Below are 20,396 nucleotides of genomic sequence, written 5' to 3' on the forward strand. Positions count from 1 at the left end.
AAATAATCGAATAATATAAAAAAAGAAGATGTGGTATGATTGCCAATGAGACAACTATCCACAAAAGACCAAAATGACACAGACATTAACAACTATAGGGCACCGTACGGCCTTCAACAATGAGCAAAGCCCATACCGCATAGTCAGCTATAAAAGGCCCCGATAAGACAATGTAAAACATTCAAAGGAGAAAACTAACGGCCTTATTTATGTAAAAAAAAAATGAACGAAAAACAAATATGTTACACATAAACAAACGACACTCACTAAATTACAGGCTCCTGACTTGGGACAGGCACATACATAAATAATGTGGCGGGGTTAAACATGTTAGCGGGATCCCAACCCTCCCCCTAATCTGGGACAGTGGTATAACAGTACAACATAAGAACGAACTATAAAAATCAGTTGAAAAAGGCTTAACTCATCAGATGGACAAAATCAATGGAATAAGCAGCTCCGACCGTTTGCAAGGACTTAAAACATTCTACAAGCGATCTCACTAGCTGGCCCCACCTTCAACTTGTCAGTTTGATCTTACCAAACTGCTTAAGGTTTGCTTCTTTGTGGGTCCTATGGACAAGTCTTCCTCTCGACCAGTCCTGTGACATGTGTGATTTTGACATGACAAGCTCATCCATATTTCAAGTGATCAAATATTTTGCGGTCGTATAATGGTCGAGGGAATTGCATTTTTGCATTTGGGGCATATGACATTTTTGCTAATGTGCTTTGTCTTAATGTTTCTTTTTGGATGTATTTGTTCGTTTTTTGTGTGTGCAATGAATAATTCATCAACGATGTTTATAAGCCTATTTTGTCAATATTGAACCAAACTGGCTGCTAAAAGCGAATGATTAAATAAAACAAATCATTTTTTTTAAATCCCGTAGCTAGTGCTCCTTTAACAATCTTTCAATACAGTATAAAGTGATATTCCTGTTAACTCCACCTTGACCCTTAAACTTAAAACACCCTTAACGTACCCATGAACCATGCTTATTGGAACTTGGTTATAAAATTTAAATATTGTATCTTCAATAAAGGCAACAGTAGTATACCGCTGTTCGAAAGTCATAAATAGATTGAGAGAAAACAAATCCGGGTTACAAACTAAAACCGAGGGCAACTCATCAACTATAAGAGGAAAACAACCAAATAACAGAACCACTGAAGTGCAAAAAAAAAAAACGACAATGCAATACACACAGAAAGAAACTATAAGATAACAACTGTCATTTTCCTGACCCCGTATAGGACATTTTAAAAAGAAATGGTGTACAACCTGAAAACCCAGTATTCAATACATGTTTGGTAAAAATAATATATTTCTTAAGCATAAGGTCCCCGATTTAAAATTGGTGTTGGAGCTAACAAAAAATCATTTTAGGCAAGGAAGAATAGTCATTTGTAGCGAGGACTAGAGTAAATCTGACGTCTTACATTTTACTATAGGTTCAGAAAGTTAAAATCCCACTTTAAAGTAGGGAATAAGTTAACCGAATTCACAACACATTTGTTATATTTGACTACGAGATGACAGTACAATCGTCCTCTTTATGATTTGTTACAAATTTAACCCTGTCAAAACCCACTTCTCTTTAATACTGTATGAATCACTAATGCATGATATCAGAATGTGATTATGCAGGAAATGTCCTGTACAGAAATAATTGAAATACCCTAAGATTTTGTTCAAACGTATGGCTGATTACTCTTTGTCATAGGAATCATTTGGACATAATCAAGCCGATATTGCCAAGTCTAATCAAGCATTTGTCTTGTGATAAGTCGCCGTTAAGAAGCAGTACCATGTACTCTTAGAATGTGATGCATTTAATGTGGGAGCTATGTGTTCTTGTAATAAAGCAAATGGAAAGGATGGGAATTTGTTAAATGAAAATACAATGAATTATACTCAAAATAGTTCTTATGTTGTGTCGTAGTAAGAAATGTACTTTGATCAAAATCTCACCTTGAAGTTAATGGAATTGTTGTTTTTCTTCTCTTGTAGTATAAAACGTTATACTTCACGAAGAATTTTATTATGAAACGATTGAAATGACCTCTGCTTACGAAAAATATTTTAAACTATTACAGTTATGCATTTTACAAAATACAGCTAAAGTAATATGTTTCTGAGGTTGAAAAGCCTTAGTAGTTCAAACATTCAAAGTTTTATATAAACAGCCAATTTACAATACCGACCATATCAATGATAATTCATGTCTACACAGAAGTGCTGACTTCTGGGCTGGTGATATCTTCGGGGAATAACAACTCCAATAGTGGTATTGACCCAGTGTTGTAATAAACTCATCATATATATCAGGGTTGAACTTTTGTATTTTCGATATACACGCGTTTCGTCTACAAAAGACCCAAAAGTGACGCTCAAATTCAAAAAAGTTAAAAGGCCAAAACAAAGAGAGAAGCAGAAGAGCATCCGGACGACCAAATATTCCAAAAAGTTTTGCGAAATACAGCTAAGGTTATCTGTTCCTATAGTTGAAAAAGCCTTAATATTTCAAACAAATTTAATAAACAGTTAATTACGACCATATCAATATTTCATGTCAACACAAACGTGCTGACTACTAAGCTGGTGATACCCTCGGGAAATAAAAACTCCACCAGTAGTGGAAAAGTAGTCTTTCGTTTTTGCATATGTGCTTGGTCCATACGTCTTTTTTGTATTTCTTTGTTGACATATTTGTTTGTTATTAAAGTGATTATGTTATTACACAATTTTTACTAATGTACCCCTATATTTGACATACTATCTATTGTGTCTTTTTGTCTTGCTAACACATTGTTGTCAATATAATGGTATTTTAAGCGACCCAGACAAGTGATATGTAGAGTTAGCTATAAAACCAATTTCAACTGAATCCGTTTTCCACACAAGGAAATGCCTGTACCAAGTCATGCATGTGACATTTGTTAACCATTCAGTCAATGTGTTTGTGTTTTTGATGTTGCCTATTGTTTAGGGACTTTCCGTAATTAATTTTCCTCCGAGTTTTTTGTTTTGTAATTTTACTTTTCTTTGTGAAACTTCATATTTTAAAGGCGGTGGCTTTCATCTTGCTGTAGTATTAAACATTAAACTTTACTATCTTTTACACACGCATTCCATATTCCAGACTCAAAGACACATTAAAAGAGTTAGTCCTGCTTTGTTTCATAAAAAGGAATGGCCAACGTAGATACAACTATCTTGTCTTATGGAGTGATTATCCTACTCTGTAAAAACTCATTCTGATTGATACAAAAGCCTCTGAGACTGACGTTATCAAGATGCTTGATTTTCTGGATTGACAACATATTTTTTATGTTTTGAGGCCGCGTTTTCCAGCAATCATTCGGCATTCACATTGGCAACAAATGTGCTCCTCTTCTTGTCGACTTGTTCTTTTATTCAAATGAGGCTTTCTTCATAGAAAAACGTCTGGTATAGATTAAAAGGGTGGTGTTTGAAAACTCCAAGAAACTAGTTTAACTCCACTACATATCATCTTGTCTAAAGTACATCAGGAGTCTTGTCATAGTGGGTGTATTTTTTTTTTTTTTTTTTTACTATAATACGTAATTTTATATTTAAAGGCAACTTTCTGAACTATTAGTATTTAGACTCAGTGGGGTGGAAAGGTTGACATATTGTATAGAGACTTGCCATTGTTGAAGACTGTATGTAAGTGTTGCCTACTAGATGTTTCATATTACAAATTTCATTTTATTCATACCTATGTCATATATTTTGAGAAATTAGTTTTTTGTGTTGATCTGACACACAAGTCCACATGGAACATTATATTTTTCTATATCTTTACATTGCATTGGATATAATTTTTTTTATCAATATTATATTCTTCTGCATAAAGAAATAGTTTGCCAATGATAAATTACGTCCATGCCATCTACTCCAGGTTAATTTCATTTGCAAATGGTTACTGGATTTAATTTTTCACTTTGTTGCCATATAATATTATTATTATTATATCTTAAATATTATTAAATATTAGTATATCTTAAATATATTAAATATTATTATATCTTAAATATATTAAATATTATTATATCTTAAATATATTAAATATTATTATATCTTATTCCATTGGTCCTTTTTAATGTGATTTTTGTCATCACCTTATTATTGTTTTAGTCAGAGTTAATGTTTTATATTTGGGTGGTGCAGGTACAATCATGAGTTAATGTGTCAGATCCAGTTAACAGTTAAGAGGGCCAGTCAAAACAGTTGGTGTTCATTTTTTCACTGCTTTAGCTGAGACCTACTGTGTTGTGTTAAAATTTCATTATAGTGTTCTTTGAAGCATTTAAATTTTGTCTTTCAGTGCCCCTGTTTTTTACGTTTTGAACATTCTTAAATAGAATTTAAGGTTTCACATGTGATATTATTCTAAACTACTCACAATCTATATAAGAAGAATAGAAAACAGTCATAAATTAAAAAAAAAATGAACTGGAAGATATCACTTTAATATATAGACACACTACAACTGGTTACATTTATAAATTTCTAAATTATCAAAATCACTATAATAAAACGAATGCTATGAAGATTCTACAGCAGCTACTAATGCAGCACCTTGACCACTTCCATCTTTTACCAGAAATAATCGAAACTACAATAGAAATAAAATATCACTTGTTAATCTGTTGATCTAAATATAACACATAAATCAAAAAAAAGTTTTCTCAATAAAAAAAAAGTTTTCGCAATCAAAAAAAAGTTTTCGCAATTGTTCAAAAATAAAAACAAACCTAGATAGAAATATAGCAATATTGTGGCTGCCACTTTTAAATCAATTAAACCTTAGTTATAAATCTAATACTGAATTTTTATAATGCATAGTATCCTGTGCTAGAGTGTTTATTCACAATCTAAAAGCAACAAATGTTGGACTGTTACACACAGTTAATTGATCATTCCGCACTCACCAAAACGTTTTAAAGGTAAAAAATAAAGGTTTTTTGCAAAAAAGAGGCTTTTGCAATCTTTTTTTTTTAAATCCTTTATTTCAATACACTATTTTACTATTAAAATATATAACATGTATGGTCAACCTTGTTCTGAATATAAAATTTTCTACAACTTTTTGAACAATTCAAAAACAAAGCCTTTTGTTTTTTTAGTTGTTCAGCTGCTATATCATAGACATAAAATCAACATCATAGCAAATTGATATGATAACAAATCATCTAAAAACATAGACATTTGAGTTTAAAAATTTATAAAAAAATAAAGTTAAAATGTATTGAATGCAGTGGTTGTGGTAGAAACAAATTGATGTTCTTCCCTTTAACATTTTCTGTATACCATACCTTTGTACTGGGAACCAGTTTTTGTAACAATGCTGTCATGTGATCATGAAACCGAGGATGATGTTCATACAAAGATCCATCTATTCCAATGGAAACCTCTGGTTCATTGATATGGTTTAGCAAAACTGCTAGAGCTGAAATAAAACCAGAAAAATTTAATAATGGAGATTCTACTCACTGTTACTTCTCAAAAGATTTTAGGCAGCACCATGCTTGCATATCATTATACACCTTATTAAGTTATTGGTGGTATTTATTTTCCTTTTTCAAGTCAGGAATATGACAGTTGTTGTCCATTCCTTTGATGTGTTTTATCATTTGATTTAGCCATTTGATTAGGGACTTTCCGTTTTGAGTTTTCCTCGGAGTTCAGTATTTTTTGTGATTTTACTTTTTACTAGCCATCAGAGACATTTGCTTGGAAATTTTGACATCACAAGTCATAAGAGAATATATCTGACTCAAGTATGCAAAAGTAATTTTTGTATGTATCATTAGTTTAAATGTCATTATACACTTTTATTGCTATTTGTTTGCTATTACTAGTCACCAGAGACATTACGTTGTAATGTCAAATATCAGAAGTGAAAATGTCTGACACAAAATCAGTAATTCTTGTTTTAAATAGTTCAAACATAGCAAATTCAAGAGCAGCAATGAGGTCTATTATAACTATTATAACATGGTTGTGAACCAATCAAAAATTGTGAACAGATCTATATATTATTCATATTTCCCCCCATTTATTTTTAATAACCAATCCATCTGTATTATGATTCTGATTTACCACAGATATAAACCATCATAATTTATATGTAATTAATTTTTTTTTATCTATTATAGTAGGAGAATACACCCTGTGACAAGAGGGATAACTTATGGTGTTTATGTCAGTATGAATGATGATCTAATTATTGTGTTAATTGTGAATGCTTTTAATGCACTGAGTATTACATGACTTAGAAGTTTTTTGTGAAACAATTGATCAGTTTCTTTCATACCAGTTCTTTTGATTATCAATATATATTAACATTGACTTTCTTTTACATAACATCAATTAATTTCAAGCCTTCTTTCTTGTGAAAGCATGGGCAAAGTGTAGGTGTAATACCACCATTGATTTCCCCCTAATTAGTTTTGTTAAATTTGCACTTTCGAAAAAGGTTTTTCAGAATTTATCTTTGTTTCAATGAAGAAATATTTGGCATGAGTAAAGTTTTATCCTGGTCAGTACAATAGAAAACAAGAGGCTCTCAAGAGCCTGAATCACTCACCTGGTAAACAATGCCTTATTAACTAAATTAATAAATTAATGTTTGTTGTAAATTAAACAGAGTAACAACTATCCTGGAAATACTTTTTAAAGCCTCTTAGGAACCTCTGGAAAGAAATGGGCACGAGTTCGCCCTACACTTGATTAAGATACAGTCTAGGTCAAACTGATGATTCACAATACAATTGCTATTAACAGTTTATCTGTATCTATAATAATATTCAAGATAATAACCAAACACTGCAAAATTTCTTTAAAATCATCAATTCTGGGGCATTATACCTGAAAAACCAATTACCCAATTCGGCTGAAAATTTCAGGACAGGTAGACCTTGACCTCATAAATACTTTTACTTCTTATCTTATTTGCTCTAAATGCTGGAGTTTTTGAGATATAAGCCAAAAACTGCATTTTACCCTGTGTTCTATTTTTAGCTATGATGGCCATGTTTTTTGACGAAATAGAAAATAAAACACAAACTTTATTTTATACACCCTACTGATCATTCAGTTGAAGTTTGGTTGAATTTGGTTGAGTAGTTTTAGAGAAGAAGATTTTTTAAAGTTAGCAAATATGATGAACAATTTGTGAAAAATTGTCATTAAAGGACAATAACTCCTTAAGGGGTCAATTGACAATTTCGGTCATATTAACTTATTTGTAGATCTTACTTTGCTGATCATTTTTGCTGTTTACAGTTTATCTATATCTATAATGACCAAAAACTGCAAAATTTCCTTAAAATTACCAATTAAGTGGCAGCAACCCAACAATGGGTTGTTTGATTCATCTGAAAATTTCAGGGCTGATAGATCTTGAACTAATGAACATTTTTACGCCCATTCAGATTTGCTCTAAATGCTTTCATTTTTGAGATATAAGCCAAAAACTGCATTTGACCCCTATGTTCTATTTTTAGCAATGGCAACCATGTTAGTTGATAGATCAAAACTTTGGATACAATTTATAAACTAGATACCCTAAGGAACATTCAGTTAAAGTTTGGAAGTATTGGGCCTAGTAGTTTCAGAGGAGAAGATTCTTGAAATAGTTTACGACAACAGACGACGACAGAAAGGACAATAACCCCTTAAGGGGTCAATTGACAATTTTGGTCATATTAACTTATTTGTAGATCTTACTTTGCTGATCATTTTTGCTGTTTACAGTTTATCTTTATCTATAATGACCAAAAACTGCAAAATTTCCTTAAAATTATCAATTAAGTGGCAGCAACCCAACAATGGGTTGTTTGATTCATCTGAAAATTTCAGGGCTGATAGATCTTGACCTAATGAACATTTTTACTACTGTCAGATTTGCTCTAAATGCTTTAATTTTTGAGATATAAGCCAAAAACTGCATTTGACCCCTATGTTCTATTTTTAGCAATGGCAACCATGTTTGTTGATAGATCAAAACTTCGGATACAATTTATAAACTAGATACCCTAAGGAACATTCAGTTAAAGTTTGGAAGTATTGGACCCCTAGTAGTTTCAGAGGAGAAGATTCTTGAAATAGTTTACGACGACAGATGACGACAGAAAGGACAATAACCCCTTAAGGGGTCAATTGACAATTTTGGTCATATTAACTTATTTGTAGATCTTACTTTGCTGATCATTTTTGCTATTTACAGTTTATCATCTATAATGACCAAAAACTGCAAAATTTCCTTAAAATTACCAATTAAGTGGCAGCAACCCAACAATGGGTTGTTTGATATATCTGAAAATTTCAGGGCTGATAGATCTTGACCTAATGAACATTTTTACACCATTCAGATTTGCTCTAAATGCTTTCGTTTTTGAGATATAAGCCAAAAACTGCATTTGACCCCTTTGTTCTATTTTTAGCAATGGCGACCATGTTTGTTGCTAGATCAAAACTTTGGATACAATTTATAAACTAGATACCCTAAGGAACATTCAGTTAAAGTTTGGAAGTATTTGGCCTAGTAGTTTCAGAGGAGAAGATTCTTGAAATAGTTTACGACGACGGACGCCAAGTGATGGTATAAGCTCACTTTGGCCCTTTGGGCCACGTGAGCTAAAAAACATAGAACATTTCATTGCATATAACCATGTAACCTCAAGTTCCCCAAATATTCTGTAGAAACACCAAATAAAACAAAAATGGTGCTTTGAAATACCCAGAAATGTTTAACTGCAATGAAATGTAGAATTAATTACTAGTACCTACAATTGTCAAATCCTAGGCAATATTTTTTGCGACCTACTTTTGTATGCAACCAGATATGACATACTATGATTTGGTGGTATAATACCAGTAAGTCGTCCATCAAGATATAAATAGGTTTTTGAAAGCTTTGTTGCATTCTGTCATTTACACTTTAGAGTCAATCCTTTTATCCTCGTATATAACATATAATCAAAAGCTGTATTTTAATTTATTCTTTTTGCCATTTGACTGTTCTCTGTGCATAACTGGATAGATGTAGAACCTTTTCTGGAATGTTTATTCATTTTTACTCTTCATTAAAAATATTTTAAATCACAACAAACTTTACTTCAGCCATAACCATGCATTAATTGAATAAGAAAAACTACAGCTTTTTCTATAATTAAGTAGTATTATAATAATTAAAAATTCAAATTTACCATTTCGTATGATTATATGAGCAAGATCCTTCATATTAACCTGTTACTACTAACATTGGAGCATAACACTTCAAAGTAACATGTTGCTACTAGCATTTGATAAATATAAGAAGATGAGGTATGAATGCCAATGAGACAACTCTCTCATCCGAGTCACAATTTGTCTGTTGCTACTATCCCTTTAATCCTTATTTTGTTGATGGATATTTTAAGCATTAATCGTTAAAGTTACCTGTTGCTACTATATATGCAGCTCTCTGTGACATAAGGTAACATGCCTCTTGTACCAGTAAAACATCCTCTTCTGTTGCTATGGTATCCAGTTTCATGTCTTTTAATACAGACATGGTATTTTCTGATGAACCAGGATTATCTCTAAAACAAAATATTGGACTTAGCTTTGGGCAGTGAATGCATCAAAATACTGAACAACAACCTTCCCATCAATTGTGGAACATTTGACAATCCGAAGGGACATAGCTCAAGAATAATAATTATGAATGAACTTGACAGGTCTTCAGTAATCAGAAAACATTCATAAATTTAAAATGGTTTGGTTTGAGCTTGCTCAAGTCTGCCAAGAAACTAAACATTGCTATTTTCCTTCATATCAAGGCCATTTGTTTTGAAAAACTTGGATATTTTTTATCAACATGCATATCTTAGACTAATCGAAGGCACTAAGTCTTGCATAGGTGAAATATCAAGAACTGTTGATTTATTAATTATTCGTTGGATACCAAATTTCGTAGATTTCATGGGTACAGGTGAACCAGGAAATTAAGTGTCAACGAATAACAAATTTTCTATAGGATTGTATGCAGACATTGACAAAACAACGAAATTAAATATCCACATACATGTAATTTTCTCTAATCCACAAAAATTGGTACTAACGAAAATAAATGAATCCACAGTAGACTTGTTATTCTCGATACCTAATAAACTGTATTCCTATGCTGTATATACAACCTGTGTTTTAAATGCTTACTTTTCCACTGTAGTAACCTGTCTTGACTTCCATAACCATCTTGTCATTAGCTCATCTGATCCTTTACCATCAAATAAAACACCTGCCTTTGTTAACTTGACAAGAACTACACGGAACATTTCTCCTAAATAAAAACCTCCAAAAGACTTTTCAAACCTGTAAAGCAAGGAAGTGTGTGTATGCATTCCTAAATCTCATCAATAGACGGAGGATTAAGGATACAATTCTTTAACAAAATGGGAGAAATATTAAATACATTGTATAAAAGGGAGATAGTTGAACAGTAGCAATCCATTACGTTTATCACAATACCACATATATATATAGGAAAAGATTTATAAATATTGTGACATAATAATCAAAAATTTACATCTCCAAGACCTAGGTTTTTTCCTTTCGTATTTATTCTTTGAATATTCCTGAAAGACTCTTAGAATTCAAAATATCTTAATTGAATGACCACATGAAATCCATGATGTGCAAGAAACTTTTACCAAATTGAGAGTCATATTTACAAATAATTGCATACTCCAAGGAAAAATAAATGGCACTTCAGTTTATGGTATAGAAAAGGATCATAGACAAGAAAAGGATCATAGACAAGAAAAGGATCATAGACAAGAAAAGGATCATAGACAAGAAAAGGATCATAGACAAGAAAAGGATCATAGACAAGAAAAGGATTATAGACAAGAAAAGGATTATATAGACAAGAAAAGGATCATAGACAAGAAAAGGATCATAGACAGGAAAAGGATCGTAGACAAGAAAAGGATTATAGACAAGAAAAGATGAATTTGGTTTAAAATAGAATTTTCTGATTTAAAATTTTATGTTACATGTGTACAAAACAGAATGACAAACTTACGTGTAAGATCCAGGAAAATTAGAATACTGGTCAACTTCTCTTTCAAATTCATTTCTACAGAAATCTAGACAACCATTGTCTCCAAACGCTCCCCACTCACAATTTACCAATATCTAATCAAATATACCTCAAAGATATATAACAAATTCAAAACTGGTTGATTCTTAGAATATATATAAAAAAAACTTATGATAAGAACAAATCATATTCAATTATTGAAGCAATTTCCAGACAGTTCTCTTGGGAATACACATCTGTTAAATCTTATTTTCAGTGTTCAGTAGCTGTTATTTAGTTTTGCTAACCACTAATTACTAAATTGCCTGAAGGTATACATATCTAACATGAAGTTCAAAACATCTGAACGTTTCTTAGAAATCTATTGTAATGAGAGAACTTTTAAATTAGCCTTAAAATATGACTTCATATAAACAAATTTGAATATATGCTTTTTTCAATATGGCTTTTAATATATTTTATTGCCATTTAGTCCAGTCTAGAAAAAAACAATGACTAAATTTACTTCCTGTTAGAGGTCAACTATTGCAAAAACAAAAGTCACCAGTAACCAGGAGGGAAGTCATAAGAAGCAAATACTGTAGAAGTGCAAATGTCCTATATAAAAAGCACAAATATCCTATATAAAAGCGCTAACATCCCGAACCAAGATAGATGTATGGACAAGATCAATGCAATATCACAGTGTGCAATATAGCCCCACTTATAGAGTATATATATAGGTATAATAAATGTCAATGCTCTTCTAAGTATTATAACATAAAGCCATCAACATGTATTTTACCTTATCTGACTTGGCTTCCTTAGGGTCCAGTTTTTTAAAGTTCTTCAAGTGTTCTACATAACAAGCATTTGATCCTGACCCTTAAAAGGCATACAAATTCAATTCTTATTATGATACATATTAAAAATTACAATGCTAAATTACAGGTGTTTAAATTTCTTTTTTAATGGAAATCAAGTAAAAATTTTGCTAAAATTTTCAGCTTGGGATGAAGATGAAAATAAACTACGATTAAATATACATGGAAATTGTGCTGCAACCTCTATTTTTTTCATTTAATGAACATACTACTAACTTTTCAATATATTTTAATGTGTTTTTGCATCAAACCATAGTAGCTTTGTATGAATACAGAAGAAATAGGGTAAATATTTAAGAGACAACAATTAAACAACTAAAATACAACAAACTGAAAATACAAGAAATGAAAAATAAGCCTTTAGGTAGATAAATCTTCAAAGTTAATACTAGCAATATAAGCCTTCCTATCTAAGGGAGGCAACTCACCTAAAATAAGTCCTATTGCACATTTCTTGTCATAATAACTACCAGCCATTAAAGTGCCTGTTGTGTCACTAATTCTGGCCATAACATTAACTGGCACTGATACTCCCTGTAAATAGAATTATTAAAGATATATGCAATATTAATAGATTATCCATGGTTTTTCAATACAGAGAGTGTTTCTCAGCTACAATCTCATCAAAAGGCAACAACCCTAAAATTGAGAATGGAAATGGGGAATGTGCCAAAGAGACAACAACCCGACCATAGAGCAGACAACAGCAGAAGGTCACCAACAGGTCTTCAATGCAACGAGAAATTCTCGCACCCGGAGGCGTCCTTCAGCTGGCCCCTAAACAAATATATACTGGTTCAGTGATAATGAACACCATACTAAACTCCAAATTGTACCCAAGAAACTAAAAGTTAAAATGATACAAGACTAACAAAGGCCAGAGGCTCCTGACTTGGGACAGGCGCAAAAATGCAGCGGGGTTAAACATGTTTGTGAGATCTACATGAGATGTGGCCAAGAAACATCTTAGAGTTGGAAAAGCCATTGATAATCTGGTTATTACTATTTTGCCTATGATGTTTCATTGACAATGGCACATGCTCCCTTATTTTCTGAGGATATTTTTTTTTTTATCTCAGGCTAGTAGCATGATATGATTTTTTTTTCTTCACAAAATGGTGATAATACTTTTAATTCTAATCCTACACAAGTTAAATTCAATCTTTATGTTTAATCCATAATACAGGTTCCTATGCCTTTCAACACATTAATAGCAATATAGCCAAGTAAATGAGAACATGTTCTAACTATTTCCATCAAATTCGGACTTTTATCCAACCCTGATTATAAGTATAATTTTATTTGTAAATTTTAAATCAGTTGTGCTCAAACCGAGGTTACAATTTCTTTAGGTATGCTTGACTTTACAAGGATTTCTGTTTTACTTATTTCCTATTAAGTTTAATGCTTTCAATCATTTCATATTTCCTGGGTTTCCAAACTTTTGATCACAATCATTCATCAGAATTATTGCAGAAACAGCTACTGATAAAAATATCTTTTGAGTTGCTGTTTAGTTGTTTCTTTCCACCTATGCTTAATATAAGTGATTTAATGACATTTCTTTGGAGGTTTGAAGATACTTCAAGTTAGTTAATCAACATCCTGTAATATTGCAATTTTCCAAAACCTACCCCTCTCCTTTCAATGGCTTCTTCCAGTAAAATACAGGGGTCAAGGCCAGGTCCATTAGTACACTTAAACCTTTTTGTCCAGGTTACCAGAATACTCTTTTTTAAAGTTTTTTGAACAGTTGGAAATGAAAATGTGAAACCTAAAAAAAAAAGATTGGAAATACACTAATGTTTAAACTTTCAGAGTTGGTTTAAGGCTTAAGCAAAATATTGAAACTTACACGACTAACTTGATTTCATCATTTGTAATACTTAAGAATTTGTAATTAAGAATTTGTAATTAAGGACATGTAAAATTCAATCTTTATTTTTAATCCATAATACAGGTTCCTATGCCTTTCAACACATTAATAGCAATATAGAATTTGTAATTAAGAATTTGTAATTAAGAATTTGTAATTAAGAATTTGTAATTTAGAAGTAACAGTACTTTATATGAAGTATACAGGAATCAAGGATCAGTTTGATGGTTCCATTTAAGGAGAGCAAACAAACAAATATTTGTGGCAATAAAATCAAAACTTAATTTCCACAAATCTTTTAATACAGTGATAGTATTAGTATTCTAAAGCCATTGAATGAAAACACAGCTAAATTATACTTTCTACAATCAGTTACATAATGTCTGGTTCTGCATTCACAATTACAGATTATTATTCATAAAAAAATCACTGAAATTTGTGGTGTTATCCATTCAAAATGGAAATAAGCAATTAATGTTGTATTATAAGAGTTTATTGTAATGTATGATTTGTTGTACAATTTTTTTTTATCATGAAACACAGGTACCTGCAGGAATATACCATCAAGACAACTGAAATTCTTTGAACATTTATAATGAGATCTGTATATGTATTGCCTTGTTTTATACTACATGTAGTAATAAGTAAACCAGATGCTCCGCAGGGTGCAGCTTTATACGACCGCAGAGGTTAAATAGTTGACACAACATAGGTTTCTGACACAGAATGAATGTGGTCTAAGATCTTAAACTTAAAAACTTAAATTTTTTAAATTGGACCTATTATGGTCCAAAATCCAAAATCTAAATACATGGTTAGATTCAGCATATCATAGAACCCCAAGAATTCAATTTTTGATAAAATCAAATAATGTTCAATTTTAGACCCTTTAGACCTCAATGTGGGCCAATTTGATAACCAGGCCCAAATATTAAAAATCTAAATACATGGTTAGATTCAGCATATTGAAGAACCCCATATATTCAATTTTTGTTGAAATCAAACAAAGTTTAGTTTTTGACCCTTTGGACCTTAATGTAGACCAATTTGAAAATGGGATAATACTGTGCAATTGAATATTTCTTGCTATTGCGCAAAACTGTGCAATTGAAAATTTCTTGCTATTGCGCAATACTGTGCAATGGAAGATTTCTTGCTATTGCACAATACTGTGCAATTGAAGATTTCTTGCTATTGCACAATACTGTGCAATAGAAAATTTCTTGCTATTGCACAATAATGTGCAATTGAAGATTTCTTGCTATTGCGCAAAACTGTGCAATTGAAAATTTCTTGCTATTGCACAATACTTAATATAATAATTTTGGACCCCGATTTGGACCAACTTGAAAACTGGGCCCATAATCAAAATTCTAAGTACATGTTTAGATTCAGAATATCAAAGAACCCCAAGAATTCAATTTTTGTTAAAATCAAGCTAAGTTTAATTTTGGACCCTTTGGACCTTAATGTAGACCAATTTGAAAACGGGACCAAAAATTAAGAATCTGAATACACGGTTAGATTTGGCATATCAAAGAACCCCAATAATTTATTTTTTGATGAAATCAAACAAAGTTTAATTTTGGACCCTTTTGGACCCTAATTCGTTGGGACCAAAACTCCCAAAATCAATCCAAACCGTCCTTTTGTGGTCATAAACCTTTTGTTAAAATTTCATAGATTTCTATTAACTTATACTAAAGTTATTGTGCAAAAACCAAGAAAAATGCTTATTTGGGACCTGTTTTTGACCCCTACTTCCTAAACTGTTGGGACTAAAACTCCCAAAATCAATCCCAACCTTTCTTTTGTGGTCATAGATCTTATGTTAAAATTTCATAGATTTCTGTTTACTTATACTAAAGTTATTGTGCGAAAACCAAGAAAATGCTTATTTGGGCCCTTTTTGGCCCTTAATTCCTAAACTGTTGGGACCAAATCACCAAAAATCAATCCCAACCTTCCTTTTATGGTCATTAACCTTGTGTTTAAATTTCATAAATTTCTATTTACTTTTACTAAAGTTAGAGTGTGAAAACCAAATGTCTTCGGATGACGACGACGACGCCAACGTGATACCAATATATGACCAAAAAATTTTCAATTTTTGTGGTCGTATAAAAAGGTAAAAATATATTGATTGTACTTATATTTACCAACACCTATTGGTTTTTGACTTTGTATCTTTTCCTCTGTAATGAATGTTTCCATACTAGCTGCAATGTGATCAAACACCTGGAAGACAGATACAGCAAATATAATGGATAGATTAGCATAGCTTTTTCTGGTTACTGTGAATTCATTTATTTTCGTGGGTATCAATTTTTGTGGATTAGGGAAAACTTTCATATTCGTGGATATTTAATTTCGTGGTTAGGCTGAAGTCTGCAAACAAGACTACAGAAAATTTGCCATTCATTATAGATTTATTTTAGTGGTTTCTCTGTGCCCATAAAATCCATGAAAATTGGTATCCAACAAAAAATTAATGGATCAACAATAATTAAATTTACTCTTTGTATAAACCAAAAATAGAAAAAAATAGTTTGATGAACATACATTGTAGATAATGACAACATCGAATGGTACCATTTTTTCTGTACCTGAGTTGCTCATTTCAAAAAATTGATGTCTCTTCATAAATGCTCAGAACCAAAAATCCAAAACCTAATACAAACTTTGAAGAGCGAAAAACTGCAAAGGTTTCTATTGGCTTGGTATACAGAGACATTGACAAAACCAAAAGATCAAATATCTGCAAAAGGGCTATTTTCCTTTATCCATGAAAACAATTGATACACAAAAATAAATTAATCCACAGTAGACTATTTAAGCGGGTACCTAACACTACAGGGAGATACTCTGTAAAATCAGTGAAACGTTTTAATTACATTGTGTGGTTAATGTAATATTAAGCTTCTCAATGATCAAAATACTGGTAAGTGTTTGTCAAACTGCTATACAACCCAGTGTATTTTTTCTGATTAAACGGTTGGTTCAAATTTTTTGAAATTTTTATATTTCTGTCAAAGGGTCAAAGTAAATACTTTGTCAAAAAATTTTAAGAAAATTAAATGAGCTAAATTATTTTTAGTTCAGGTGTTGGGTACCACCTTAACATTTTTCATTTAAAAAAAAATGTAATATTCCTGAGTCCTTTAACATATGAAACTCTTGTAGCAAAATGATATATATATACAAATACAGTACCAGTTCAGCAGGCCCAGAAAGTTGATCATCTGTAAGATTATAATATTTTGTTGTTGTTTTAGCTACACCATCTTTAAGATCAACAAGCACTACTCTGAAGTTGGTACTTCCTAAATCTAATCCAAGATATCTACCATTTTCTGCAAATTGTCATAAAAAATACTTTGAAAGCAGTTCTATGCCAGATGGCAATTTTGTGATAATGTGCCATATGTTATTGATTCAATCATATGAAACAATAACTAGTCTATACAGCATTGGTCAAATAAAGTAATAAATTCCAAGAGGAGCATTATTCTGCTTTTAATGCCCTAACAGCCACGACTTTTGATAAAATCTTGGTCTTTGTTAGTGTTAGTGTTATATAAATCTTTAAAGAAATGTTAATAATCCAAATTTCTTACATGGTACATGTACATAGAGCTGATGTTACATCCCAAAATTTTCTATTCACTTAAAGAACTCTGACAAAATTACCAGATTGTTTATCAATAAATACCAGTATATAGTTGTTCTTTAGGTCTTTATAGTAAATAAGTATTTTACAGTCCAACCTATTCTAAATGACTAAATCAAGATAATCTGCATTCTTATTTGTTACATTGTATAAATTATAAATAGAACACTTGTCCAGTTGCTGGTATAGTAAATATATTCAACCTGTGTTTTCTTTATATTTCTGGTTTTTTTTTCTCTTTTAGCACAGAATTTTTTTCTTGGTGAAATGAACGACAGCTTCAAAATTCATGCATGCATGCATTTGATTGCGCCTGTCCTAAGTTAGGAATTTGATGTTCAGCAGTTGTTGTTTGTTGATGTAGTTCATAAGTGTTTCTCATTTCTCCTTTTTTATATAGATTACACTGTTGGTTTTCCGTACAAATGGTTTTACACTAGTCATTTTTTGGGCCCTTTATAGCTTGCTGTTCTGTGTGAGCCAAGTATCTGTGTTGAAGGCTGTACTCTGAACTATAATGGTTTACTTTTACAAATTGTGACTTGGATGGAGAGTTGTCTCATTGGCACTTATACTATATTTTCTTATATCCAAATAACTATCTTCATATGTCATGTATGTGCATCAGGTAACTACATTGTACAACATTTACTCCACTGTATATGTAGGCTGTAATATTACCATTTCCTTTCACAAGATCACTGACATATGTACATTCCCAGAATAAGTCTGATTTCTTCCTGTCTTCTTCATTCAAACTATTTGCATAATCAATCTGTTCCTCAAAAACTTTCATCATCTGTTTAACATCATTTTCTGTAAACCTCAAACTTTCCAATGCTTCACAAACCTGTACAAAAAACATATATAATCTAGATATACTGTACATTGTATGTTGGTAAATATTTTTGTGAGTTGTTTTTATTTCCTATAAAAACATAGGTGGATCTAGGGGGTCTCTGGAGGACCCAGTCCCCCTTTTTGTGGGAAAAATTAGGTTGATTATATAGGGAATTACTGAAGCATGACAGGAGAGGCCCCCCCTTAGGTCAGTGTTTTTGTAATGCCAGGGTCTTTTAAACCTAATTATCGATATAGGTTGTACTTATTATTGAAGGACCTAAAGTGTCCTGTTGTTTAGATACTTTACTTTGGTATCTGTTGGATGGTTATCTCACTGACAATCATATCACATCTCTATATACAGGCATACATAAAAAGCAAAATTGTTCATATAGCCTAGCGTAAATATCATTTACATCATGACAAAGGATATAAGATTTTGTAATTATGAATCAGAATGGTTCACATAATACATCATCAACTAAGCTTTTGTTGAAATGCATACAACATATTCAGCTACAAAATTTAGATATAAACATTAAAAAAAATATCTTGTTTGTTAACTTCTGTACTTAAAGTTACTCCTGTACGCAAATTTACATACAGATATGTTATGTATGTTGACAGTAGAGAGCCATCAATGTAATTTAAGGTAGCTAGGAACATGTGCAAAGATTATAGACATGAAGTGTCACCTCCATGATGGACCTTGGTTTGAATCCTCTGGGGAAAGAAAAGGAGATTAGAATATAGCTCCTTGTATTACTGTATAAAATAGTTACTGACCTGGTAGCCTTTCCAGAGACATATATGTATATATGTCTCTGGCCTTTCTAACTAAACATCACATTAAATGTAATTTTATGCAGCCTTCAAGAACTTTTCAGTGGTGGATCCAGAACTTTGCCTAAGGGGGGGCCCGCTGACTGACTTAAGGGGGGACCGCTCCAGTCATACTTCAGTGATTCCCTATACAATTTTTCCCACGAAAAGGGGGCCTCAGGCCCCCCAGGATCCGCCTATGCATTTGAAGAGTTCATCAGCACCCTAATTGTGATAATTACAAACATTATTTTCCCCCCAAAGTACTTGAAACTCATTTTCAAACAATGCAATTAAATGTAAAACATTTTTAAAATTTAAAGGCAGCCTCTTGAGACAGTGGCACACACATCCTCACTGAGATATTGATTTTCTTATTTTTTATATTATATTCGTTACCTTCTTCCTCTTATCAGCAGATTTTATCTTTTGGATTCCTGGTCTGTTTGAAATTGGTTCCATTATGTAGCAAACAGTCTACACTGCAACATCAAGTTATATTGTTAACCTGAAAATAGTACACATGTTCAAGGCCAAATAACTTCATAAGTTACAATTCTATACAACTGCAAAATGCATAGCTATACTGTACAAATCCTTGGTTAAAGAAAAATCAGTATTTTTAGGGAACATGCTTACACATGATCAATAAATATTTCTATTGACTGATTTTTTCCCCAATATTAACCACTTCCAAAATAATTCAAACTTATTCAACCTACTTCAAAACTCTTATCTGACAAATATTTCCCGTACTATTTGTTTACATAAATATTCTTACCTCCAACTTAAAGAGCTTTTTTTTTTTATATGTGTTACAACTTATGCCAATAAAGGCACACCTCCACTCAAGAGTTCTATAAATCTACCGTAAATGAAATTTCAATCCTCCTACAGTCAAATAGATTAGATACCATAATTAATTGGTTTTTTTTTGTGTGGGGAAACATATTCTTTTACATTGAAATGTTTAATTCTAATTTCTTGAAAGACAATTTGGTTCAGGCAGTCAGCCATATAAATGTAACCGGAGGGGTTTTTACGTTGCGTATTTTCTGTGTCAACTTTTACATATTTTACCCCAGACCGTGTAAAGAGTAGGTATCGGAATCCTGAGTCTCTGATCCTTCATATGTGGCTTTGTATGACTTAACACTAGCAAGTTTTCATAGTTTATTATAATAAATTACAATTAAACAAAT

At 31.7% G+C, this 20,396-nt stretch overlaps 1 protein-coding gene across 1 annotated transcript; it reads right to left on the bottom strand.

Annotated features, from left to right (window-relative positions):
* Nucleotides 1-4,479: 4,479 nt before the first annotated feature.
* On the bottom strand, nucleotides 4,480-19,982 carry LOC139490975 (hexokinase type 2-like). The gene is made up of 13 exons (XM_071278151.1): nucleotides 19,917-19,982; nucleotides 19,594-19,702; nucleotides 18,211-18,379; nucleotides 17,073-17,212; nucleotides 16,019-16,097; nucleotides 13,618-13,757; nucleotides 12,412-12,517; nucleotides 11,905-11,984; nucleotides 11,103-11,215; nucleotides 10,235-10,390; nucleotides 9,476-9,618; nucleotides 5,347-5,480; nucleotides 4,480-4,646 (listed from the first exon to the last, which is right to left on the bottom strand). Exons 2-13 carry the CDS (start codon nucleotides 19,654-19,656, stop codon nucleotides 4,575-4,577), a joined length of 1,395 nt encoding a protein of 464 aa, XP_071134252.1. The 5' UTR covers nucleotides 19,657-19,702; nucleotides 19,917-19,982; the 3' UTR covers nucleotides 4,480-4,574.
* Between the last annotated feature and the right edge of the window lie 414 nt (nucleotides 19,983-20,396).

The sequence above is a fragment of the Mytilus edulis genome, chromosome 10 (genome assembly GCF_963676685.1).
Source record: "Mytilus edulis chromosome 10, xbMytEdul2.2, whole genome shotgun sequence".
NCBI classification, from domain to species: domain Eukaryota; kingdom Metazoa; phylum Mollusca; class Bivalvia; order Mytilida; family Mytilidae; genus Mytilus; species Mytilus edulis.